A 24,873-nucleotide genomic window follows, 5' to 3' on the forward strand; every position below is an offset into this window, starting at 1 on the left:
CCAGCTGTGGGTCCTGCCTCTTCTGGAAGGTTTCGGGCAGACACTGAGGGGAGAGGCCAGGTGCCCATCCGCTGGGTCCCCCGGGCGCACCTGTCCATCCTTGTACCAGCTAATGGCGGGCGGGGGGGAGCCCCAGCACTCGCACTCCAGACTCAGGGTGCTGTTGACCTTCGTCTTCACCTCCTTCACCCCCAGGTCCCCCGCAGGGTCGTCTTTGGAGATGGAAGGGGGGACTGAAAAAAATCACAGAGGGTCTGAGGGGTCCCCGGATCCTGGAGACAGCCCCAGAAGTGAGGGTCTGGCTCCCCAGAGTGGAGGGACGGGGTATCCACGTAGGAGATGAGGCATGTATTTGTCTGTGATGGCTGCAGACAGGGCAGGCCTGAGGCAGGGGGCTCCTGGGGTGAGCTCTGGAGGCCCTTCCTGGGGTCCAGGCCTCCAGCTGAGGATCCCCTGGCTGCAGAAGAAAGCCAGGCTTGGAGAAGCCGGGACCCAGAGGGCCGAGTCCTAACACCACTGCAGCTCTTGGCAGCCTCAGGGCTTCGGTGGTGAATGCCAGAGCGTCTGCAGCTGCCCAGTGGCATCAGAGGAACCTGGAAGACACCCAGGGTGTCCCACAGGGCCTGTGCCCACGTGCCCAACTCACTGAGCACTTCCACGTGGTAGCTCTTGGTGGCCTCCCCCAGCTCATTGGTGACCACACAGGTGTACTGGCCCGCGTCCTCCTTCTGGGCATTCAGGATCTGCAGCCCTCGGGTGCCTACACGGGGACCAGTGTCACAGCTGCTGTGAGCTCTGGTGGAGCCAACGTGATGTGTGTCCCCCGTGTCACCCATGCCCAAGAGGACGTCACCTGGGAGCATCTGGATGTTCCTGGAAGCCTCAAAAGGGACCCCGTCCTTCATCCAGGTGATGTTGGGGGCAGGGAAGGCCAGCGCCTCGCAGATCAGAGAGATGGGGTTGTTGATGGTCACGGTCACCTCCTCGCCGGCACCATCCTCAGTCGCCCCCAGGATGGTGGGCAGCACTGTGGCGGGCAGGAGGGCACTCTAGGCACAGATCCCCAGCTCCGACCAAGGCCTGAGACAGCCCAGAACCCAGGTGCTTAGCCCCAAGCTGCCGCTGTGTGCCTGACACCGACTGGTACAGCTGAACTTGAATTCAGGGCTGGCCGCCCAGGACCCAACCTTCCCACTGTGATCAGGGCACGAGAGTAAGATGGTAACCTCCACCTCAGGTTCTCTAATGGCTTCTCAACACCCAGCACATCTACCGACCGAGGCAGGCCTCCTCAGTCCTGTTTGCTGCAGGTCTGCACTCCTCCCTGAGCTGGGGGCCTGTTCACTGCGGGGCGGCATGGCCCTGCTCGGACTGGTCTGGAAGTTTCCTCTGACAGCGCTGCCTGGGCTCAACCTGTCACTCCCAGCATTTTTAGAAGCAGATGTCACCGAGCCACTGTGTCTCCCCGCACACAGCAGGTGGCACATTGCCCTCGGGGACAGACACTCTGGATGTGAACCATGTCACCATCACCACACTAGGCCTTAGAGCTCAGGCTCCTCATGAAGATCTAACCAAGCAAGCACCTGGATGCAGCCGCCAATTCTATCACTAAGGAGCGGTCACTCCGCCAGCCCAGGCTGGCATGCCCGGCTCACCCAGCACGCTGAGCTGGAAGTGCTTGGTCTTCTCCCCCACGACGTTGCTGGCAATGCAGGAGTAGTGGCCGGCATGGGACAGGTTGGCCTGGGGGACCCACAGGTGGGCTCCATCTGGGGAGGTGTGGTGGGCATCTCCACCACCCAGGGGCCGGCCGTCTTTGAACCAGGTGATGATGGGCTGAGGGTGGCCTGAGGCAGACAGACCAGAGGTCAGGGGCTGCTCGCAGCCAGGACAGGGGACGTGGAGACAGAAGTGACAGCAGGGCCCCTCTCCTGGGCTTTGCCTGCCTCTTGCTTGCTGGGGCTGGAGTCGGCTTGGTCCAGACAGGCAGGATGGAGCGGCAAGTTCCTCCTTCTGTCCTCTCATCCACTCGGGCTTCTGTCCACCCACCAATCTGCCCACCTACTTTCCATCCACCATCCATCCATCCTCCCACCCACTTACCTGGCCATTCATCTATCCGGGCTACTATCTATCTATCCATGTATCTGTTCCCTGTTTTCCCAACCATCCGTCCATCCATCTGTCCATCCGTCTGCCCATCCCCCATCCCACAAGCATCAGTGGCAGCCTGCTCTCTGAAGACAAGGAGCTGGCTCTCTCAGGATCTCAGTTGTCACAGGACACATCCCATTAGCCAGTGCTGGGCAGGAAGCCCTGGCATTGGGCGCTGGCCAAGACCTGGGTGGAGGCGCTGGGGGCTGTGATGTGCGGTCAGCAGGGCAGCAGGGAGGAGGGGAAGCATGGGCACAGAGGCCCCAAGGCACTCAGGGGCACATCACAGCCCTTACCTGTGGTGTTGCAAGTCAACTGGGCTGTCTGTCCCTCGGGCACCCTGGTCACCTCCTCCAAGCCCTCGTTCTCTATAGTGGGGGGAACTAGGAGAAGCGAGGAGGTGCTCACTACCAACCAGGGCCAGCCACTTGGGTGCACAACTGCCGAGCAGGAAGCCGAGAGCCCCCGGCTCCTGTTCAGTGCCCTGGGCCTCAGTTTCCCCACACCCTGGCGCCGGCTTTCACAGGGCAATGGGTTTAGTGGAAAATTCCTGCTGGCCGAGGGACTCTCAGAGCCACTCAGACAAGTCCTTGAAAAGAGTCCCCCTTTCCACTGTGTGTGGGTCCCGCTGCTTCTGGAAAGTTCCATAGTGGCCTCAGGGCAGAGATTTTGGATAAAGCCGAGGCAGCAAGGCTTGGCTGCTTCCCTTCCCTGCCTGCGTCTGGAAGCTTCCGGGCAGGAAGCAAAGGCTTCTGGGGCCCCCACAGGGGCAGGGCTGCCACGTACCTAGGACCTCCACGCTGAAGTTCCTCCATGCCTCCCCAGCTTCGTTGCTGGCCAGGCACGCGTACAGACCTCGGTCCTGCTCCTGAGCCTGGCTCACCCTCAGCATCCAGCCACCTGGGATGAAAGGTGTGGGCCTCAGTTTCCCCATCTGTTAACCAGTGGGAACCATCGAGGATCAAGCTCCCGGGAACATGAATAAGCCAAGAAGGCACTTGGACTGGCACTTCCTGCATGGTGCAGCTCTTGGCTGCAGGACTTATCACAATCTTTTCCCTGAAAATGTTCACTGTGGGTCAGCAGCAGGGGAGCAGAGCGGGACCTGAGGTACCTCTCCTCACCGCAGGGAGCAGCTCCCCTGACCTGTGTTTTGGGGCTCGGGGTCAGAGGTCACAGTCATGTCATGCACAGAGGGATCAGACCTGATCCTGGGACACAGCCCGGCCGGTAGGTAATGTACCCGCCAACAGGTAGGTGTCCTCCCGGGGCTGGATGGGCTGCTCCTCCCGGAACCAGCGCACTTCGGGGGGCGGGACCCCTGTGGCTTCGCAGAGCAGAGTCAAGGGGCCGTGCACAGCAGCTGTGACGTTGGTCACTGGGTCGGCGGACCCCAGGAGCACCGGGGGCACTGAATGGGGGAGGAGCCGCTCAGGACCCCACCCCAGGCCACGCCCCCACGGGCGGAGTCCGATATCCCAGAGTGGGGCGCCAAGCAAACTCGGGGTCCCTGGATGCCAGCCTGACAAAAGGTGACGTCCCTGAGTCCACCTGGCCCACCCAGCCCAGGCAAACAGAAGGGATTCAACAGGGGGGAATGCACAGGGCCCTCCAAGTCCTACCCAGCCCTGACCTCCCACCAGAGCCCGCAGGGGTCGAATCCCGCCCACCCCTGGGAGCGCAGATGCAGGAGGGCAGGAGGCAGGGATCTGCGAAGCGGGGGACGACACCCCCGGAGGAGGCCCGGCAGGCAGGACCTGACCTCCGGAAGCTCCAGGCCCGGGAGCAGAGCCCCCGAGTGCTGCCCAGCCTCACCCAGCACGGACAGCTCGAACCTCCGCTCTGCGAGCCCCACTGCGTTCTTGGCCACGCAGCTGTACCGTCCCGCGTGGGCAGCCTGTGCTTGCTGCACCCGCAGGCGGTGGCCCTGGCTCTGCAGCTGCAGGCCAGGCTCGGTGCGCAGGGGCTGCCCGTCCCGCTCCCAGGTCACCGCCGGCAGTGGCCTCCCCGTGGCGTTGCAATCCAGAGCGGCCTCCCCGCCCTGCAGCACGGACACGCGCGTGAGGGGCTCCCGGGGGCCGGCGATCTGGGGGGGAGCTGGGCGGGGAACACGCGTCAGGGAAGGCGCTGGGCCCCCGATTCCCCCGCGCTCCCTGGCCGTGGCACCCGCAGGACAGAATGGCACCCCACCCCGTCTCCCCCACGGTCCCTGGCAGGGGCTGTGCGCAGGGGGCAGGGGGCGGGCGGCCCGGTCCCGGCCGCCGGGCCTTGGAACTCTGCTCACCGTGCACCTCCAGCCGCTGGGCCTGGCTGCTGTTCCCGGCCACGTTACTGCACTCGCACGTGTATGTCCCCTCCTGTGCGGGCCGCGCGCGCCCCAGGTACAGCAGTCGCCCCACCACGGACACCTGCTCCCCACCGGGCGCCTCCCCGGGCAGCAGCTGACCTGTGGCAGTGAGAGGGAAGCCCCCCATCCAGGGTATGGCAGGGGCTCCTACTCCTGCTCCTCCTAGAGGAGCCTGCTGGACACCGCCTCCCGGGCAGCCACCCTCAGGCCGGGCCAGGGCTCCCCTACCCGCGCGGCCACAAGTCCAGGCCTCTGGCCACCTGCGGGGAGGGGCAGGCCCTGGGGCACTGGGTCAAAGCCCCTGCTCCGACTTTTCAAGGTGCAGGGAACTCAGTCCTGGCACACAGTCCCCCGCCCTGGTGACAGCTGCTGCACCCTCCTGGGATCCTCCGTCCTCCCTCAGTGCCCCCATCCGGCCAGCAACACCTTCTACACCAGGCTCCTGGGCACCTCCTGTCACCTTGTGGCCTCTGGTCTGGGTAACCAGCACTGTCTCTCACTCCTGTCCCCAGGGATTGGCCTTCAGCACACTGGCCCTGCCTGTGTGTGTCAGTCTATGCCACTTCTGTCTAGAGCCCTGCCATGCCCGCTCACTGGCAGGGTAAAAACCAATGTCCTATGACAAATACTGGTCCAGTGCCACTGTGCTGTTGACCATCTCCTGCTTCTGTCCCCCCTTACTGGCTCTACTCCAGTCCCCTGTCCTCTCTGAGGTTCTAGAAGCATGAGCGGCTCATTCCTGCCCCAGGGCCTTTACACCTGCCATTACCACTGCCAGAATGATTTTCTCTGTCACATTCTCAGCCTTCTCTCTTCCCTTCTTCAAGTCTGGTTGGCCTAATAGCCCGGCCCCCCAATTGAACACCTCACCCCCATCCTGCACATTCATCCCCTCCCTGGCTTTCCCTGTACCACAGCTCTTGCCACCTAAGTTACCAAGTTCCTGCTCATTTTTATCACATGACAGCCCAACCCTGGCAGGAGGGGACAGGTCCGTTGTCCCGTGCTGTGTTCCCAGCACTCAGAACAAGGCCTAGCATAGACAGGCTGCTGGCAAACGTGGGTGAAAGGAATTCCAGAGTTGCCTGGGCCCCTGTTGCACCCAGCACTGGACCTGGAGTTCAGCAGTGACCAGGGTAGTAGGCCTCAGCGACTCATGGAAAGGCAGAACAGAGGGCCACAGGGGGCACCATGTCCCAGCCCAGGGTGGGGCGGGCTTCCTGGCGGAAGGGGCCCCTGTGTGCGGGCTGGAGTGGGGACCGCCGTCCTACCGTCCTTGCTCCAGGTGACCTTGGGGAAAGGGACGCCGCGGCACTCGCAGGACAGCCTGGCCAGCTGCCCCTCGGTCACGGCCAGGGGGCGGGGCTCCCGCAAGGGGAAGGCCGGAGGCACTGAGGCAGAGAAGAGAGGGATGAGCAGGGGCTGGACGGGGACGGGCAAGTGGGGCAGCGCCCCCCCACCAGGCCCCAACCCTGGCCCTGCTATGGAGGGGGCAGCAGACCCTCACCCCAGACGTTCACATTGAAGTGCTTCTCGGAGCGGCCAGCGCGGTTCAGAGCCTCACAGGTGTAGCGGCCAGCGTCCCCCACCTCCGCCCTGGACACCTGCCCGGCAGTGATGCCAGTGAACAGGGGAAGCCGTAAAGTCCCTGTGTCCCCGGCTGTGATGTCGCTGAGCCCCAGGTGTACGCAGCAGCCCCCTCAATGCCACCTGGCCGGCCCCCTTATACCCCCACATCCATCCCAGGCCCGCTCAGTGGTGGCACACAGCTGGCAGGAAGCCAGGTGTCAGAGTCAGGCCCAATCCTGTCTCGAGGTGCAGAGGGCCGGGGAGGGGGGCCCAGGCAGAAGTCCCAAAGCTCAGTCCGGGGGCTGGGTGGCCGCTCACCTCCAGCAGGGCCTTGTCCTGGGAGAGATGGATGCCAGGCCGCAGCTTCAGGGGCCTCGAGTCCTTCTGCCAGCTCAGCTTGGGAGGGGGCACGGCATGGCTGCGGCACTCCAGGGTCACAGACTCATTGGCCATGACAGAGATGGTCAGCTCTTCCCCGAGGATGCTGGGGGGCACTGGGGGGCATGGAGGGGACCCTCAGGCACACGGTGGGACAGGCCACCACCAGAACAGGGCTGGCCACTCCCAGCAGCCCAAGTAGACGTGTTGGGGGGACGGACATCACCACTGGGATGGGGCCACCCAGCCTCTCCCCCCGCTGCCTCAGGGTCCTAAGTCGGAAGGAGGGAGGCCCTGTGCTGGCGACAGGCACGGTGACGGGCACTGCTACATTCTCGGGGGCAGGGGTGCTGCCCCAACCCCCCCGGGATGTCCCCATGAAGGGCCTCCCTTTTTTTTTTTTGGCCTTTTGAGACAGGGTCTCGATATGCAGTTCAGGCTGGACAGGAGCTCACTTTGTAGCCCAGGCTGGTCTCTAACTTGCTACGATCCTCCTGCCTCAGCCTTCTGAGTGCTGGGATGACAGGTGTGCACCACCACTGGGGCCTACACTTCCACAGCCCTCACCACACCCCTGTGGTACCCATGAGCCCCAAAAGAGGAAAATGAAATACAAGTGCCCCGTCACCCTGTGTTCCAGGAACCCCTCGATGCCCATCAAGGGGGGCTCCCCTCCCCATTTCACAGCTGAGGACAGGGAGCTCCAGGAGCAGAGTGACTGGCTCCAGGCCCCAGAGGCAGGGATGAACCCCAAATGCACAAGACACAAGGCCAGGGTTGCTAGTCGCCCCCTCATACTGCCCTTCTGGAAGGGACCGTCACCCCCACGTGACAAGAAGACCAGGTGTCTCCTGACCCTGCCTGCTGCCCTCTGGTACTTCCTGTTCCTCTGGCTTCCTGGACATGGAGCCACTGGCCTACAGGCCACCAGCTGCCCCCATGGGATGTCACACGGCAGGACAGGTCCTGGGGTCCAACTGACACTGCCTGATGACAGCCACAGAGCTGGGCAGGTGTGTCATCTATCCAGCCAGTGTCACACTTCAGACCGGGCTGGGGACAGTCCTTCCCCCTGCCCCCATCGTCCTAGCCCAGAGCTGCCAGCCTGGACCACAGGGCCACTCGCCAGACACTCACCGTGGACTTGCAGGGTGACGTCCCGGCGGTCCTCGCCCACAGCACTCACAGCCACGCACGAGTAGCTGCCCGAGTCAGAGGTCCGGGCGCTGGCCAGGGCAAGTACCCGACCCCCAGGGAAGACCTGTGTCCCCAGAGTGAGGCCCTTATCAGGAGGTCACCTGCACTTTCTCCCCACAGGGACAGAGCCCTGTCCTCACAAGCTGGCCCTGCGGCCAGGCACACACACAGCTGCATCTAGACCCTGGGGACCCGCACTGGGCAGGGCAGCCAGGGGCCACACCAGACCTCTGTCTGGGGTAGGGACAGGCCCATCCTCCTCCCGACTTCTGCCTCTGGAGCCACCCTGGCCACAGGCAGTCACGGAGCCTTCAAGGTGACCACAGTCCAAACCAAGATGGATCACAAGGGCACGAGATGTCACAAAAAAGTACGGTTAATATTTAAATTTTTAAAAACTATCACAGTAAAGGACACAGTACTGTGAAACCCCACAAAATCTTCCTGCTCACTTCACTTATGCATGCCACGGTCCCAGCCGCTCTCTGCAGCGGCTCCGGAATCCTCTTTCCTGAGAGGCTTTAGCTGTAGCTGCCTCAGTCGACTGAATCGACCTGAAAACTGTGTTTCCGGGAGCTGCCTTCCTGTCACCGTGTTGTTGCATCTGCTAATTTACTGGTACCCCGAATCAAACTCACACCTCAGGTGGCCAGGCAGGCGCTGTGCCGCTGAGCTACATCCCAGCCCCGCACTATATTTTAATCACACGACCCTCATGAAAGAGCTCTTCAGAGCTGCTCCAGAAAGGGATGGTGCGTCAAAGCAAGGGGAGAGGGATTCGCAGTGATGTTGTTTACTGTAATATATTAAAACGTAAACATTTGCTGTGTCCTGTAGTTTAATCATACTGTATGAAATACACAAGGCAGTTCAGAGTTAGTGTGGAAAATAGAATGGAAACCTCTCATGGGTAATTTTTATATTGATCATAGGTGATGTGAACTCGTGGCTGTGCTTTGGTTCTCTATCCAATGAAAATGGCTCCACCCCTTCATTTTTACCTGTCTGAACCTGGCCTTCTGGATACCTTGGATGACATAGGCTTTGTCCCCTTTGGTCAAGGAACTTGGGCTCTGCCTAGCTCTGGGTTTCCAGCCCCAGCTCACCCTCCTGGGGTCACCCAGCCCTGCTGACCTGGAGGCCAGGGGTTCCTGCGGGCGACACGGGGTTTCCATCCTTTAGCCACATCAGTGTGGGGCTGGGGACCCCAGAGGCATTGCAGCTCAGTCGGACTGGGGCACCGAGCAGCACTGGGCCTGGCAGGCTGGGTGCCAGAGTGATCTGGGGGGCCACTGCGGGTTGGGAATCAAAGCAACAGAGGGTGAGCTGAGGGATGGGCCACCTACAGAAGCCTGACCAGGTAGCCAGCCCACAGTTCTCGGGGCTGTTCATCACATCCTTCAGCTCTGCCAGAGAAGGCTTCCTTTCACCCAGGGAAACTGAGGCACAAAGAGCGGACAGAAGTCACCTGCCTAAAGTCACCCAGCCAGGAAGCAGCACCTGGACTCAGGCCTGGGGTCAGCAGCAGGAAGCCGTCTGCCACGGGGATACTATGGCAGGAGAGTGGGAGCCCGGCCTGTCCTCTCTTTTGGTTATAAGCTCCAGACACCAGCCTCCCTTAAGTTCCTGGATTTCCCACATCTCTGCAGATGCAAGCCTGGGAGCTCGCAGCAGTCAGAGGCCTCTGGGATACTCCAGGGACCAGCATGCAGGGGACCCACATTTATCAGCTCTTATCACTATGTCACAGGCTTGCACTTTAAGTTATGCTCTAGTTACCAAATCCTATGTTTGACTGAGTTCTTCTGGCCTTTCTTATTCAGGGGTGCAGGGCCCAGGGCTTCCCGAGAGCAAGTGTGGTTGGATAGAAGATGCATACATGGAGAAAAGTGTGGTTAGATGGATGGACGCATGGATGGATGGATAGGTGGATGGATAGAATGATGGATGGATGTGGACGGTGGGTGGATGAATGGGCGGATGAAAGGATAGATGGATGGATGGATGGATGGATGGATGGGTGGATGAATGGGTAGATCGAAGAATGGATGGATAAAGCCAGGCATAGTGGCTCACTCCTGTAACCCAGCACTCAGGAGGCTGAGGCAAGGGGATCATTGCGAGTTCGAAACCAGCCTAGGCTACAAAGTGAGCTTAAGACCAACCTGAACTGCATAGCAAGATCCTGGGTCAAAAAGATTTAAAAAAAAAAAGAATGGATGGATGGATGAGTGGGTGGGTGGATGAGTACACAGAAGAATGAGTGGAGACTTTGAATGGAGGATGCTTGGATCAACTGATGGGGAGTTGGCTGTCTGCATATTCATTTGGAAGGCTGGCTGGCTGGCTGGGTAGGTAGATTGATGGGCAAATGGATGAGGGGTGAACAAATGGATGGTGGGTGGAGGCTATTGGGTGGAGGACGGAGGGATGGTGGGTGAGTGAACGGATGGGTAAGTGGATGGCTGTGAGTGAATGGCTAGGAGGATGTTGTTGTAGAGGAGCTTAAGAACGCATGCATGGACAGGGTAATAGACAAATGGAAGGGAAGCTAACTTCTTGCCCAGTGGCCCCAGGGCAGCTCACCGTGGACCCGGAGGCCGTACTGAAGTTCCGTGCTGCCCGCCACATTGGAAGCCACACAGCGGTAACTCCCGGCATCAGAAAGCTGGGCTTGCTCAATGCGCAGGCTTCTCCCATCCTTGGAGACCGTCAGCCCTGTCCGGGCGGAGACGGGCTGGTGGCCCTTGAACCAGGAGACATCTGCAGAAGACGGCAGAGAACAAGAGATCCCGCTGGACTCTGAATCTGCTGGTGAGGGGACAACCATGAGAAGCTCCCGGGGTGGGGGGCTATGCTGTTTTTCAGATGCCAGAGGGGCCAGGTTCTTCAGGAAAGAGTGGGGTAGGCTGGGGCAGTGGTGTCTGAGACAGGACCACTGGGCAGAGGTGGGGGAGGCAGGAGCAGGCCAGGGGGGGGAAGGCATGGACAACCTCCCAGGACAAGCCCCATGCCGCCACCTGTGTGCCTAGCGCCCAGCCCTTCCTGGGCAGCTGCTCCAGGGAAACAGGGAAGAGACACCCCACAGCCCCAGCCCGAGGCAGCCCTGCAGAGGTGCAAACCGAGCAGAGCCTCCCAGTTGCCACAGACCTGGGGCAAAGCTCCATCCCCAGCCCTTACTGGGTGAGTTAAGGGGGCAGCCGGGGAGGGCTGTCCCCAAGGGGAGGGCCTTACCGGGAGGAGGCACCCCCGATGCCAAGCACTCCAAAGTTATGGACGTGTTCTCCAGCACCGCCTGGTTGATGGGGCCTGGCTCGATGTTGGGGGGCACTAGGAGGAGACACGAGAGACCAGCTTGGGGACAGTGGGCTTCTCTCATCAGACCTCTCCAGTACCCCTTGCCAGTCCTCCCAAGGCCAACAGCCTGATCCAGCAGGGACTTGCCCACCCTGGCAAGGGTGCAGAGGGACCCACAGCCTGAACCAAACGGGCTAAGGCATCCATAAAGGGGGGCAAAGCCTGCCACCCCCAAAGGGATCAGGAGCCCCAGAAAAGCTGCCAAGGTTTGTCTCAGGCTGCCCAGGTGCTGTGATTGAAAACCTCCTTGGCAGCCAGCACTCGGCCCCCAGGGCCCTGCAGGCTCACCAGCCACCCCCAGCCTCAGGCCCGGCCACTTCCTCACCCAAAACCTTGACTGCCACATCCTTCTTGCTCTCTCCCGCCAGGTTGGTGGCCGTGCAGGTGTAGATACCTTCGTCCCTCAGGTCCACCTTCTCTATCTAGGGGAGGAGGGGCCAGAGTGTGTGTGGGGAAGCTGCAGAGCCCCAGCTGGGGACAGTCAGAGCAGGGCGGGGGACGCGGTGGGGAGTCATGCAGCCAGGGACCTCCCCAGGGCAAGCAGAGCTCTCAGGTTCCCGGGGCTCCTCTATCTCCAGCAGATTCCCTCCCTGTTCCCCCGCCCCAGCTCGACAGCTGAGGCGCCTGCCACCTGGAAGAGGCAAAGCGTTCCCCCGTCTCAAGGCCCAGCACCCCAGGACCCCTGAGTGTCCCAGGTGTGGAGGGCTCTGTGCCTGACCCCCTCCCTCGCTACCAAGGCTCTGCACAAGGCCAGCAGCTCCTCCACCCATGTCCAGTTGCCCCACTGACCCTGGGGCTCCTAAACGTACCTGCAAGGTCCCCCCTGAGGTTGCCAGGGCCACCCCATCCTTCCACCAGTGGAGGCTTGGAGGAGGCATGCCGACCCCTACACACTGGAGGGTCACAGACTGCAGGAAAGGGACCGTGAGGTTCTTGCTGCCGATGATGTCGACCGATGGGAGTTCTGGGAAGAAAGGGAGGGCCTGGGTCAGGCTAAGGAGGGGGGCAGGGGTACCCAGCCATCCTTTTGATGTCTGTGGGTGAAGGGGTGCTTTGCAAGGTTCCATCAAGGTCTGATCTATAGCTTTCCCCACAAACACCTGGCTTAGAGGAAAGAGCTCCAGACTGGGTGCCAGCAGAGGAGCCCTTTTCCTTAGGAATTCTGTCCATTCACCCATCCATCCCTCCACCATCTACTCATCCACGTCTACCCACCCACCCATCTAGCCATCCATCGATCCACCATCCACGCATCTACCCACCAATCCATCTACCCATCCACTCACTTACCAATCCATCATCCACCATCTACCCCACTCATCCACAATCCACCCATCCACCATCTACCCCTCTACCTTCCATAAATCTACCATCTACCCATCCACCCACTCACCCAGCTACTCATCCACCTCCCACCCATCCACCCATCCACCCACCCATTCATCCACCTATCCACCCACCCATCCACCCATCCACCCATCCACCCATCCATCCACCCATCCATCCATCCATCCATCCATCCATCATCCACTCATCTACCCCACCATCACCCATCATCCATCCATCCACAGGTACATGAACATCTCTTCTGAGTGCAGCACAGTTCTAGCCCCGGAACACAGCAGGGAGAGACGATCGTGTGCTGGTCTTTCAGAGCGCACACAGCAGGAAGCAGACACAAATGGCCGCCATAGTATGGTGAGTGGTGGCCTCTGGCCATGAGACCGGAAGGGGGATGTCGACGTGGTCAGCAGGAAGAGAGTGGTGGGAGGCCCAGGCTGGGAAGGGGGGCGGGCCCGAGGGCTGCACAGAGCAGATGACAGATCTGCTAATCGGCTGTGATGAAAGCAGCCTCTCACATCCACATCTCTTTGGGAAACCGGGTCATCCAGCCCAGGGACACTGCCCAGAGGAGCTGAGCTGCTGTCCTGTACCCCCAGGCCTGCCAATGCCCTCTGGCTTCACTTGCCTAGCATCTCAGGCTGCCTCCAACCCCAGAGTTCCAGACACAGCTCACCGTGCACAGATACCTCCACCTCGGCCCCCGTGGTGCCCACATCATTGGTGGCCTGGCAGGCGAAAAGGCCCGCATGGGCCAGCTCCACGTGGTCAATGTGCAGCGTGGTCCCCTGCGAGGCCACCCGCACTCCAGCCAGCTCCTCAGCGGGGCGGCCGTTCTGCAGCCACCTGGGATGGGGCCAAGGTTGCAGGCTGGCCTGAGGCTGGAAGGGGGTTCCAGGACAGGCAAGGGGAGGCTTCCTGTCCCCCCCCCCCGACTCAGGGAACAGTTCCTTCCCTACCTCACCCCATAGCTCCCGCTCTGCCCAACCAGCCCCCGCTCTGGGCTCCCTACGCACTGGATGGTGGGCGCTGGGGAGCCCGAGGCCCTGCACGGGAGCTCCAGGGGCTGTCCCACGATGGCGGCCACCTGGCCTGAGCCCTCGGCCACCAGGAGCTGTGGGGGCACTGCAAGCAGAACACGCTGTTGTTGGTTGGAACTGAGCAAGTCTCCCCACAAACAATCAAAGTGGGGTGAAGGGCCCACTGGTTTACCACTGCCCCCCACCAGGCTGAGTCCCGAGAGCCCTGCCCACCTGGGCCCACGCCCTCTCCACCCCCACAGGCTGGCACAGAGGAGCTGGCAGCGTCCACTGAGTGGCTGAAAAGCTGGAGACATGGGGCAGTGTCCATGCCAGCGTGGGTCTGGGACATTCTTGTTCTTTTTGGTGCTGGGCTCAGGCCCAGAGCCTGATGCAAGCTCCCACAGAGCCCCCGGCAGCACTGCCGTGGACAGGAGGCAGAGGATGTCCTCCATCTGGGGGACCTGGCCGCAGGGCTTAGACAGCAGCGGACTCTGGATCCCAGGACTCAGTACCCCCCACATCACACAAGACAGGGACAATGAGGATTTCGCCATCCTCTATCCCCACAGAGGACAAACCGCAGGGGACCAGCAGGCGTGGGAGGAGGTCGCTTTCCCCAGCCGGCTCACCCTGCACGTCCACGGCGTACTGCAGCACGGCCTCGCCCGCAGGGCTGCTGGCCACGCAGCTGTACAGGCCCCCGGAGGCCTCCCCTGGGCTCTGCAGCCGCAGCGCACCATCCGGCTCCAGCCATGTCCCGTTGCTCTCGGCCAGCGGCAGCCCCTCATGTTGCCAGGACACGGCGGGGGGCGGGAAGCCCCGGGCAGCACACTCCAGTGCCAAGGGCCTGCCGGCCACGGCCTGTACCATATACGGCCCTCCGCTGGCACCCTCGATGGTGGGAGCGACTGGGGGAGGCAGGTGTATTCAGGCCCCAGCAGCCTCCCCCAAATCAGCCCTGCCCTGCAGGGCCTATCGGCTATCCTATCGGCACCCCTACCCAGATGCCCCTCCTCCTGGAGCCCCGCTGCCCCTCCCGCCCCTTTCATCTTCGCTCTGTCCCCGCAGAATGCCAGCTGGCCCCGTGTCTCCAGGACCCTGCACAGAGGCTCTCGGGTGTGGTTGTGGGAATCCCTGACTCAGCCAGCGGTGGCCAAGGGAACAGGGGTGGATTGGTGTCCAGAGTCCACTGCAGCCAAGCTGGACAGGGAGCTTTCCTCCTGCCCTTTGGGGGGCACCATTGTTAGGGAATCCAGGGAAATCGAGGCTTGAGAATCGAGGTACTTTCAACCCCAAGGTGCTTTGAATAGTGAATGCATGGGTGCCCCCCTTCATTTCCAGGAGTCCTCAGATCCCCAAAGAAGCTGAGCCCAGACTCAGAGATACCCTTGGACTCTGGGGCTCCCTTTGCATCTGGGGGGGCACAGCACCCAAGCCGATCCCTCATGAGGGACCAGGATGGTCCCCACTAGTCTGCATGCCACCCCCAACTTCCCAGGGGGCCACTCACACCTGCCCAGACCCAACCCTGAGGATCAGGTGATGCCGGGGTCACAGCAGGGGCTATGGACCAACCCCTCCAGGGCTGGTCACACCATCGCCCCATTGCCTCCCCACGCTCACCTTCTGTGGGGACGTGAGTGACCAAGGTCTGTTACCGGCTGATTAAACCGGCTCACACTGCCTGGTCCCTGGGAGCCCAGCCCAAGGCACCCTAAGCAATATATTGTCCCAGGTCTCCGTGGTCAGCTTAGCAAAAAGCCCTGAGCCCAGGGGAGGCCTAGACTGTAGAAATGGCTCTGCCATGCAGCCCAGGACAGCCCTTGCCCTGTGCCTCAGTCTCCCCACCTGCACGAGGGACGCTAGCTCTCTCCGGAGGGCTTTTTGGTCCCATTTCCCTATCACCTCTGGCCATTTCAGTGGTCACCCTACTGACCTCTGGGAAAGGTGGAGGCCCCGTAGGTCCGGCGTCCCTCTTGACGCCCAGCTCAGGTGACCCCGCACCCTGCTGTCGCCCCAACTGCTCACCATAAACGGCCAGCCTGGTGGCTTTCTCCGTGACACCTACAGGGTTGCTGGCCTTGCAGGTGTAGACACCGGCGTCTGAGCTCTGGGCTCGGCTCAGCTGCAGCTGCCGGCCGCCTCTGGTGTAGACCACCTCGGGGCTAGTGGGGAGCAGGACCCCATCCTTGAACCATGTGACGTCAGGGGCTGGGGTGCCCCGAGCCTCACACAGGAGCCGCACAGCGTGTCCCTCCATGGCAGCCACCTCGCCCGTCTCATTGGAGCCCCAGATGGTCGGGGGTGCTGAGAAGGACACAGCAGGTGGGGGGTCACAGATGCCCCTCACAGCTGGCCAGTGTCCCCCTCTGCCACCCGCCATGCATGCATGTGCCCTTGGGCCACGATCGCATGTCTCAGGCTTCCCCTGTGGGGATAGGATGACATAGGGCACGGGGAGATAGCGGATGCAGGACGGGGAGCCAGGCCAGCTCAGGGATGGGCCGGCATGGGATGTAAGTCTAGTCACCACGGAGGACGCAGGGACCCCACTCTGCCTCTAACTCACTGTATGACCCAGGATGGGTCCTGTCCCCTCTCTGGGCCTCAGTTTCCCCATCTGTGGAATGGGGGCTGCATTAGATCAAGGCTTCCCCAGGGCAGGGGTACTGCCTACCTACCCCGGTACCACCCACCACTGGTGCCCAGGATGTGGGTGCACAGGTGGTGGGCATGGCGTGGGATGACACTGTACCCCAGAGCCTACGGCTCTTGGGGGCCACTATGTCCCTAACCTTTTGGGCCCTTTCCAGGCTCCCTTAAGCACAGGAGGGGGTCTGGGGTGGTCACACCATGAGGACGGGCACCCTGCCTCTCTCTGGTCTATTTATTTTCCTCAAATGGGGTGCTCGCCACCGGCTTCCCATAAATTTGGATCATAAATATGTCTCCAGTGTAAGAAGTCTGGGAACCCTGGGGCCGGGCCAAATGCCCACCAGTCCCAGCTGGTTTCCCAAAGGACTCGTCCCCAGGACCCCACGCCCATCCTCATTGTCCCCTGGCAGCACAGCAAACAGAAGCGTCACGAGCAGCCGGTGACCCAGAAGGGCTTGGGGCTCACAGTGGACGCGGAGCTGGAAGTCCTTGGCCTGCTGGCCTGCTGGGCTGAAGGCTGTGCACTGGTACTGCCCCGCATCCCCCGGGTGGCTGCCGGTGATCCTGAGGACCTGGCCATCCTCCTGGAGCTGGGCGCGAGGGTCTCCCGGAAGGACAGGCCTGGAGACACAGCAAGCGGGTCGTTGGAGTGAACGTGACACAGGCAGCTCCAGAGGGACTACAGGCTGTGAAAGCCCAGCTGGCCTCGCCCCCAACACCAACAGGTAAAAGCGACCAGAGGCCCATCCACGGGTCAACGGTCACTTAGCCATAAAGAGGACGGAAACTCTGACGCCTGCGATGACAAGGATGAACCCCAAAACATCCCACTAAGGGAAGGAAGCCACACCAAGGTCACCCAGGGTCTGACGCTGTGAGAAGCGTCCAGGGTAGGCAAACATGGGCAGACGGGAGGTGGGCTCAAGCTGGTCCTGGGGGCAGAGACCAGGGCCACCGAAAGGCTCTGGAGTTTCCTTTTGAGGTGACAGAATATTCCAGAGCTAGACAGGCCATGGTGACACAATGCACGAAAAGTCACCGAACTGTTGCTTTAAATTGGGCAATTGTATATTATGTGAAACCTAAAAATAATTCAGTTTTTTAAAGGATGCTCAGTACCATGAAGACCCTGCTCATGCCAGTGGGACCCCTCAGAGTGCAGTCTCCCAGGGACCCCAGCCCGAGCATCGACCCTGTGTGTCCCTCAGGGAGGCCACTCACTGCCCATCCTTGGTCCACTCCACTTGGGGTGTGGGGACCCCCGAGGTCCGACACTCCAGTTCCACGTCTGCCCCAGCCAGGCCCAGCACCTCCTGGGTAGCCCCGACTCCCAGCATGGAAGGAGGGACTGCAGGACAAGAGAAGCACAGAGCTCAGACACTGAGAACCTCACTGGCCACAGGGCCTTTGCCTGTGCAGGTCCCCACCTGCACTGTCCTCTGGGAAGCTGCACAAACCCCAGCACATAGGATCAGTCCTCAGGAGCCCGCCCTGCCCTGCCTGGCCTAGCATCGGGTTGACTGCATCTGTCTAACGAATGCCCTGCTCTGGAGGCTCTGAGAGGACAGGGACAGATCTTTCATGGCTGCTCTGTACAGCAACACAAGTGCATGCTGGGGCCACTCACCAAGCACCAGGAGACTGAAGTCCCTCTGTGCCTTCCCCGCCTGGTTCTCTGCCCGGCAGGAGTAGAGGCCTGAATCAGCCTCCCCGAGCCTGGGGAAGTGCAGCGTGCGGGCCCCATTCAGGAGGCGGTGACCACCAGCCTCAGGGATCTGGGCAGGAGAGGCCGGGGGAACCACACCATCAGCAATGGGGAAACTGAGGCCCAGCTGGTGACGGGAGTGGACGGTGCTGGGCTGCCCACCCACAGCCCTCAGGACACCTCCCAAGACCATGCCCAAGGCTGCAGCCACACTCACACCCTATCTCCCCATGCCCCCTCAGATGGCGTCCCCAGTCCCGGCCCCGCCCCAGGGGACACCCACCAGCTGCCCGTCCTTGAGCCACAGGATCTCAGGGACCGGAGAGCCACTGGCATCACACTCCAGCGAGAGCGGCTGCCCAGCCACCGCTGACACGTTGCCCTGGCGCCCATCCTCCCGGATGCTGGGGGACACTGGGGGGGGCAGGGAGAGAATCAGACAGCTGACACCGCCCCACCCCCACCAGGGACCCTGTCAGCCTCCCTGTCATATTTCGGCTGTCACTGGCGCCCTAGAGGATCTGCCAGTTCCTGGAGGGGTCACAGCCACCTCGCCCAGGGATGGGCACAGCCCGGGAGGTGCCCAGCAGGGGCCACACTGCTGCTCAGCCTTGCAAGGGGCCAGAGTGCTGGGTGCATCTGGAGCTGCCACAACCCGGCCCTGGTGCCACAGCCACCCAGCTGGGTCCCGGAGTGAGCAGGACCCCCACCCCAACTCTGGTTTCCCAGAGGCTGCTCCACACATCCACCAGCAGGGAGAGCCCTAGCGCACCCCACAGTGCTCTTAGCCTGGGAGGCGCCTATTTTTGTTTATTATTAATATCATCACCTTTATCATTATTGCAGGAGTGGGGGTTGAACCCTGCTCTTGGCACTGAGCTAAGTCCCTACCCCTTCATTTTATATTTTGAGCCTGAGTCTCCCTAAGTTGCTAAGCTGTCCCAGCTGTGCTCAAACTTGGGATCCTCCTGCCTCAGCCTCCCTGCATGCTGGCACGATTCCTTCAGTTTTAACTGGAGGTAGCTGCCAAGCTGCTTTTCATCTGGATGTGACCGAAGGGCCATGAGCGGCCACTTGGTGCTGTGATGCTCCCCCACCCCCATGGCCCATACAGGCCTCCCGGTCGGCAGTCAGAGCGGCGGCTGCCTCGCAGCAGCAGCAGCAGCAGCAGCAGCGGGCTTGGCCCTCCTCTGGCTCCCGAGATGGCACCTGGCGCCCCTGATGTCACTGTGGGCTCTGCTGGTGTGGCCATCTGGGCCCCTCTTACCGTAGACCAGCAGCTTGGTCCTCCTGGACACAGAGCCCACCTCGTTGGTGGCCTGGCACTCATAGTCTCCGCCATCCGTGAGCGACACCAAGGACAGGAACAGGGACCCGTCATCCAGCACCACCACGCCTGGCCGGCCGCTCAGAGGCTCCAAGGATGGGCCCTTGCGCCACGTGACCTGCGGCATGGGTGTCCCTGGCAGGGCGCAGGTTCCTCAGCACAGAGCCGCCTGGTATCTCCTGTGCATCTGCACTGCCCCGTGGGCCTCTGTGTCACCAGCCCCTGGCTCCCTCAGAGCTGCAGCCTGTGCCCACCCCACTTCCTGGCCTTGCTGCCTGCCTTCCCCCTATTAGCCTGAGGGTCTGCGCTTTGTTCCCTGCTGAGCCCCAGCTACCAACACCATGCCTGGCACTCACAGGCCTACAAGAGGACAGAAGCCCACTGGGCCCTGCCCTGTGCCCTGCTCGGCCCATCCCCTGCTTCCTGATGAGAAGGTGTGGCTCTTACTGGAGTCCTTGTGGTGACCAGACCCTCGTCATCCACCCAGCAGGGTCCTGCCTCCTTCCCACCTTGTGCACAGAGACAGGCAGGCTTGGGTATGCCCCAAAACTCCCAGTCAGCTCCCCTGTACTTGACGCCCATGTACCATCCACCTCACTGCCAGGCCTGGGGCTGGACTCTCATGCGAGGACCTTTGCTGGCAGATGCAGGGCCACCACAGAGGGAGGGACAGCAGGGGACAGGCAGGATGTGGGGCATCAAAGGCGTCCCAAGGGTTCCCCCTCCATCATCTCTCTGGGTGGCCCTCTGCATGTGGAGATGCATACATGCCACACACGCACACATGGGCACGCGCACGCACACACACACACACACACACACACACACACACACACACACACCCCATACACATGCCCTGACCTGACACCTCCGTCTCCCTGGCCCCAGGTATCAGGCCTCTGGCTGGGTCAAGGCCCTGCCAGGATGCATGACCAACCCCATGGAAACACAGCCCGGCTGCAGAGTGGCCCTGAGCTCTGGCATGAGGATCCCAGCAGGGGGTGGTGCTGGAGAGGCCTCTCCCCAATCCCTTCCCGAAGGCCGAGAGAGACTTCAACCAGGGGTCCCAAGAACTTTGCTGCTGCCCCGTCCCAAGGAGGAGGTGGCAGAGAGGCCAGGGCCCTGGCTTACCAGACATGGAGGCACAGTGCTGACCCCTCTGCTCTCAGAGCCCAGGCTCGCTGGGCAGGACCCCTCCCGCTCCAGCTCCCCAGTCCCCAGGACCCCAGGCTGATGGCTGTTTCCAGAGTACAGCACAAGGTGGCACCGGTCAGCTCTGCAGGGGTCATCTGGGTCCCTAGCCCTGCCCAGGGAGGTGCTGCCTACTCTCTGCCAGCCTCTCTGTCCTTGGTCCTATCCTATTCCAGGAAGGGCTGAGGCTGGCCAGGGGTGGCAACCCCATCTCCGCCAGGACCCCGGGTACTGCCCCCCCCCGCCTCCTCTCCCCCGCCCCACCCCTCGGGCCTCACCTCGGGCTGGGCACGGGAGGCTGGCGTTTTCCCCTGCCACTCGCTCCACCAAGCTGCTGTTGTTGGCTAGCCAGTGGGGAGGCTCTGAGGGGAGGACACAGCTGCCCTCACCCCCAGCCCGAGTGCAGGGGCCCCCAACAGCACAGAGGGTATCCCCTCGAAGCCCCCAGCCCGCAGCCTCCTGAGAGTCCATGGGAGGCAGTGAGGCTGGCTCAGATGCTACGGAGACCCACGGATTAGCCCACCACCCGCGGGCCACGCAGCAAGAGAACAAGGAGGTAGGGGCCTGGTGGTGACTCCAGGGATGTACTCGTAGTCCCCGAGGGCTGAGGGGATTCTGTGACACAGGGCAGCTGAGGGGCTGAGAGACCCCACATGGGGCAGAGGGCCCTGGTCCAAGGGAAGACAGAGACACCCCCGAGACCCAGGCTGCAACACTCACCCAGCACCCTGAGCTCCAGCTCCCAGGCGTCTGTCCCGGCGCTGCTGGTGGCCTCGCAGCGGTACATCCCGGCATCGGAGATCTGCACAGCTTCGAAGTGTACCGAGCCCGCGGGCCCCGCTCTGGGCAAGGCCGCCCCATCCTTGGACCAGAGCAGCTGCGGCTCTGGGCGGCCCTGGGCCACGCAGTTCAGATCTAGGGCTTCTCCCAGCAGGGCCTTGAGGACATGTGGACCTGGCTGCACCTGCGGGGGCACTGGCAGGACCCCCGCAAGCTGGGTCAGGATGAGGACCCAGAAGGGGTCCGAGAGCCCAGGCCCCTCCACAGCTTTGTCAGGACCAACAAGATCAGGCAGAGGGTCCACTACGACAGGTGACTCTGACCTCAGGAAAAGACACCAAGACCCCAGAGCAGACCGCTCTGTCCCCTGCAGGGTACAGGTGGGCGTCCTCCTGAACACCCTGTGAGAAGCACCCTCCAGGCTACATCTGGGTCAGGGTGCATTTGGGGAAACTGAGGCTTGGGGTGGCTAGACTCAGTGTGGCCCAGCAAGGCCGGGAGATGGCACACAGAGGGGGACCCAGGTCCAGCTCTGCTCCTCACAGTCCAGGGCCTCAGCCACCCCCCTCATGACAGAACGAGAAGCACATGCCACGTGGAAGCACCCCAGGGCCTGGGCCCCCCTCATCTCCCTAGCCCAGGCCAATGGGAGGAAAGGTCTTCACCTGTGCCTCTGCATTTCCAAACCACTGCACTGTGCCTCTAGGGGGGCAGGGGACGCCGTCTCACTTTGCAGAGGAGGGAACTGAGGCCCAGGAGGGTCCCAGGACTCAGCCGCTGTCACACTTTTCCTCCCTCCCTCCCTCTCGGGGCTTCCTGGGACCCAGACGGGCAGGCCCAGGAGAACCCCCAGTGCCCACTGTCCTGGGCCTTCAGGGAGGCCAAAGACCTCACGCTATCCTTTTCTGAGAAGGATCCGGAGATGAGACCCCCAGGGTGGGTGTGCAGGGCACAGAGATATGTGTACCCACCCCATCTCTCGCACATGCCCCCATGCAAGCCCCCGCCCCCACAAAGCCTTGGTGCCTCTTCTCTGGGCCTTGACCTGCCCCTTAGAGATGAGTGTCCACCTGCACAGGGCCCGGCTGGTGCCTCTGAAGGGCCCAGCCGGAGGCCAGCTCAGGGCTCACAGACCAGAGGTCTCCCATGGCCTCCCAACCACCTCTGCACCCACCCACACCGGCGTTTGGGTTCCACAGCTTCCAGGGTCATGAGCGGGCAGCTGCCTATTCTGTCCTACTTCCCCCCAGTCCTCTAAAACCCACAGGTGGCCCAGGCCAGAGCCTGTCCTGTCTCTTGTCTATGGGCTCAGGGGTGACGACTTCCCTGCCTCTGTGCATGTGACAGGTACCTCATGGCTTCCTCTGAGTGGACATCACAGAGGGACAGGCCGTGGCGGCCACGGGTCCTACCTTGCACCCCGAGGATGTAGCGTCGGGAGGCTGAGCCTGCTGGGTTGCTGGCGGTGCACTCATAGTGGCCGTCATCGCTTGCCTGGGCCCGCGTCAGGCGCAGGGATCCAGATGGAAGGAGGACGTGGCTGCAGGGACAGGGCGCCTGTGAGACCCTGACCAGCCACACCAGGGCCAGGCTGCAGGCCCCACCTCCCAGCGACCCGCCGCCTCTTCCAGGAAGCCTTCCGGGCCTCAGGCAGTGCCCACCACTGGCCAGCACTCCTGCCAGCCGTGTCCCCAAGACGCCAAGCAGGCCAGCCCCTCACAGGGCAGCAGAAGACAGCCTCGGGCCCTCATCCCCGCACCCCTTTCCGATGCATCATCCTGTCGCCTGCTCCCCCAGCCACATCATGGCACTGCCAGGGCCTTGGACTGCACCGAGCTCAGCCCCAAGGCCCTCTGCACCCTGGTACCAACCCAGGGACTTTGGGGGCCACACCTCCCCAGTACCCAGGAGCCCCAGCCAGGCTCCGGCAGCTGGGCCAGACTCCAGGGGGCCCTGCAGACATGATGTCACCAGCCCATGTGCGCTGGCCCCGAGCAGCCTTTGCCCCCGCAGAGCAGGGGTGCAGCTGCAGCCGTGACCCCAGCTGGCCCTGAACGCAAGCAGCTGGCCAGGGAGTGGCCCTGAGGGGACCCCGAGGGCCGGTCCTCAGCCCACCAGGGCAGCCTTGAGGATCAGCAGAGGCCCGGTGGGCAGCGCATGGGCCACGCGGCTGCCACCAGCACCTCACCCCGTGCAGCCCCAGGCCACAGGCTCGGCCTCTGGCCCCCGCCTACGAAACAGGGAGACACTGCCCCTTGTGGCTTTGCCCGGGCATCCAGCAGGGCCCGTGGATGGTTCACACCAGGGAAGATGCTCCCCCAAAATGTGTCCCACATGCTCTGCCAGATGCCAGCTGTGTGAGACACCCCTCACAGGACTCCCAAGAGATCCAAGGGACTTGTTCACCGCACAGTGCCACACTGATGACACCGAGTCCCTAAACCCCACATGATGTCATTGTGTGTGTCAGACACTTAGGTAAGCGGTATCCTGCCTGTACGTGCAGCTCCAATTCATTTTCACTGTTGTACAATATTCCCTTACTGGGTTACATTACAGTTGATTGATTATTAATTATGTTTAAACATAGAGGTACCGATAGCCAGGACCACCCCCCCAACTTGGCTGTTATTATCCACAGTTTTCCTTTAAGTTGGATCATGCTTTCTCCACTTGCCAAGCAAGGCCCCATCAGCTTGAGGGTGATACATGTACCCTGTGACACTCAGGGTGTGACGAGGGTCCCAGGATACCGTGCCGCACCTCAGCTAGAGAACAGGGATGGGGGTGCTGTAAGAGATCTGGGTTCCCCGGCCCCGTCTGAGCCACCTGCTTTTTGACCTCCAGACCCAGCCCGGGCTGCGCAGAGGGAGGCTGCTCCCCATGGCCCCAGCCCAAGGTCCGAGATCTCAGGGGAAAAGACCAAGCAGGAGCTTTGGGGCCGGCACTGGCTGGACAAGACCTGGGGGCCCACCTGGGGGTTCTGGGCAGCCCACGCCTGCTCCTTGCGCCCCCTTGGCTGTCCCCGTGTGGTCTGCTCAGGCTGGGGACATCGTGAGGTGGGAGGACGCCGAGATAGCTGTGGCTGATGGTGCTGTGTCCAGGGAGCCCATCTGTCCTGCCCAAGCAGAAAGCTCCTTGCAGCCCAGAGGAGGCAGGGCAGGAAGAGCTCACTGTCTGCCACCCATCCGGCCAAGCCTTCACTGCCCGAGGGACCCACCTGCCCTGCCAGGTCCCACAGGGGCAGGGCCACCTGGAGACCAAAGGTGGTTGGTGCTAGCCGCATCCCTGCACCTGTGGGCATCCATCCCTGGCCAGGGCCACGACAGTGCCCTGCTCCAGCCACCTGCTCCTGAGCTCGGCATTTATCGCTGCCCAGCAAAGGCTGGTAGCTTTGTGAGGGGCGAGTCAGGTGCGCCTCGTCCCAGTTCGGAGTAGCTGCTCAAAAATGTTTTAATGGCAAATTATAGCTACTGCCTCCAGGACTCAGGACCCATCAGAGAAGCTCAGGCTCCAGCTCTTTCAGGAAGCTTTCCCAGGCTGAGTCCCCGGCTCTGAGTTGCACAGAGCCTGGTCTCCCCCACATTGCCGACCTCACACAGAAGCTGTCTGGGAGCAGGGCTGGCGGCTCTCAATCAAGTGACACTTCCTGCAGTCACCTGCAAGGACCTCAGGCTGTCTGCGGGGTCTGCATCTCGGGCAGGGCGCCTTGCTCTGCAAATCCCCTCACAGTGGCCTCACTGACACAGAAGACCCCATTCCAGAGCCACCAATGGGAAGCCATGCTGGGGAAACTGAGAGAACATGCCCGCCATCCTGTACACGGGGCCAGCACTGGATAGGAGAG

At 62.0% G+C, this 24,873-nt stretch overlaps 1 protein-coding gene across 5 annotated transcripts in view; it reads right to left on the bottom strand.

The window, feature by feature from the left end:
* Nucleotides 1–24,873, bottom strand: part of Hmcn2 (hemicentin 2) — a 112,513-nt gene that overhangs the window by 47,877 nt on the left and 39,763 nt on the right. For 4 of the 5 annotated variants that reach the window (XM_063244169.1, XM_063244171.1, XM_063244167.1 and 1 more), the window contains exons 23-52: nt 22,439–22,566; nt 20,967–21,221; nt 20,525–20,608; nt 18,996–19,190; nt 18,012–18,142; nt 17,651–17,798; nt 17,245–17,371; nt 16,490–16,644; nt 15,397–15,675; nt 13,998–14,276; nt 13,363–13,471; nt 13,023–13,192; nt 11,815–11,969; nt 11,331–11,427; nt 10,883–10,978; nt 10,235–10,411; nt 8,783–8,940; nt 7,589–7,712; nt 6,392–6,567; nt 6,012–6,108; nt 5,776–5,895; nt 4,442–4,603; nt 3,973–4,254; nt 3,401–3,568; nt 2,944–3,057; nt 2,454–2,540; nt 1,659–1,850; nt 854–1,027; nt 647–760; nt 91–233 (exon numbers count right to left, since the gene is read on the bottom strand). In XM_063244169.1, the coding sequence (XP_063100239.1) occupies nt 91–233; nt 647–760; nt 854–1,027; nt 1,659–1,850; nt 2,454–2,540; nt 2,944–3,057; nt 3,401–3,568; nt 3,973–4,254; nt 4,442–4,603; nt 5,776–5,895; nt 6,012–6,108; nt 6,392–6,567; nt 7,589–7,712; nt 8,783–8,940; nt 10,235–10,411; nt 10,883–10,978; nt 11,331–11,427; nt 11,815–11,969; nt 13,023–13,192; nt 13,363–13,471; nt 13,998–14,276; nt 15,397–15,675; nt 16,490–16,644; nt 17,245–17,371; nt 17,651–17,798; nt 18,012–18,142; nt 18,996–19,190; nt 20,525–20,608; nt 20,967–21,221; nt 22,439–22,566 (4,696 nt within the window). The remainder of the gene's footprint in view (nt 1–90; nt 234–646; nt 761–853; nt 1,028–1,658; nt 1,851–2,453; nt 2,541–2,943; nt 3,058–3,400; nt 3,569–3,972; nt 4,255–4,441; nt 4,604–5,775; nt 5,896–6,011; nt 6,109–6,391; nt 6,568–7,588; nt 7,713–8,782; nt 8,941–10,234; nt 10,412–10,882; nt 10,979–11,330; nt 11,428–11,814; nt 11,970–13,022; nt 13,193–13,362; nt 13,472–13,997; nt 14,277–15,396; nt 15,676–16,489; nt 16,645–17,244; nt 17,372–17,650; nt 17,799–18,011; nt 18,143–18,995; nt 19,191–20,524; nt 20,609–20,966; nt 21,222–22,438; nt 22,567–24,873) is intronic. The other variant, XM_063244170.1, reaches the window with a different exon arrangement.

This window comes from Cavia porcellus, unplaced genomic scaffold (assembly GCF_034190915.1).
Source record: "Cavia porcellus strain 051 isolate PalLab524CR breed Dunkin Hartley unplaced genomic scaffold, mCavPor4.1 scaffold_49, whole genome shotgun sequence".
NCBI classification, from domain to species: Eukaryota; Metazoa; Chordata; class Mammalia; order Rodentia; family Caviidae; genus Cavia; species Cavia porcellus.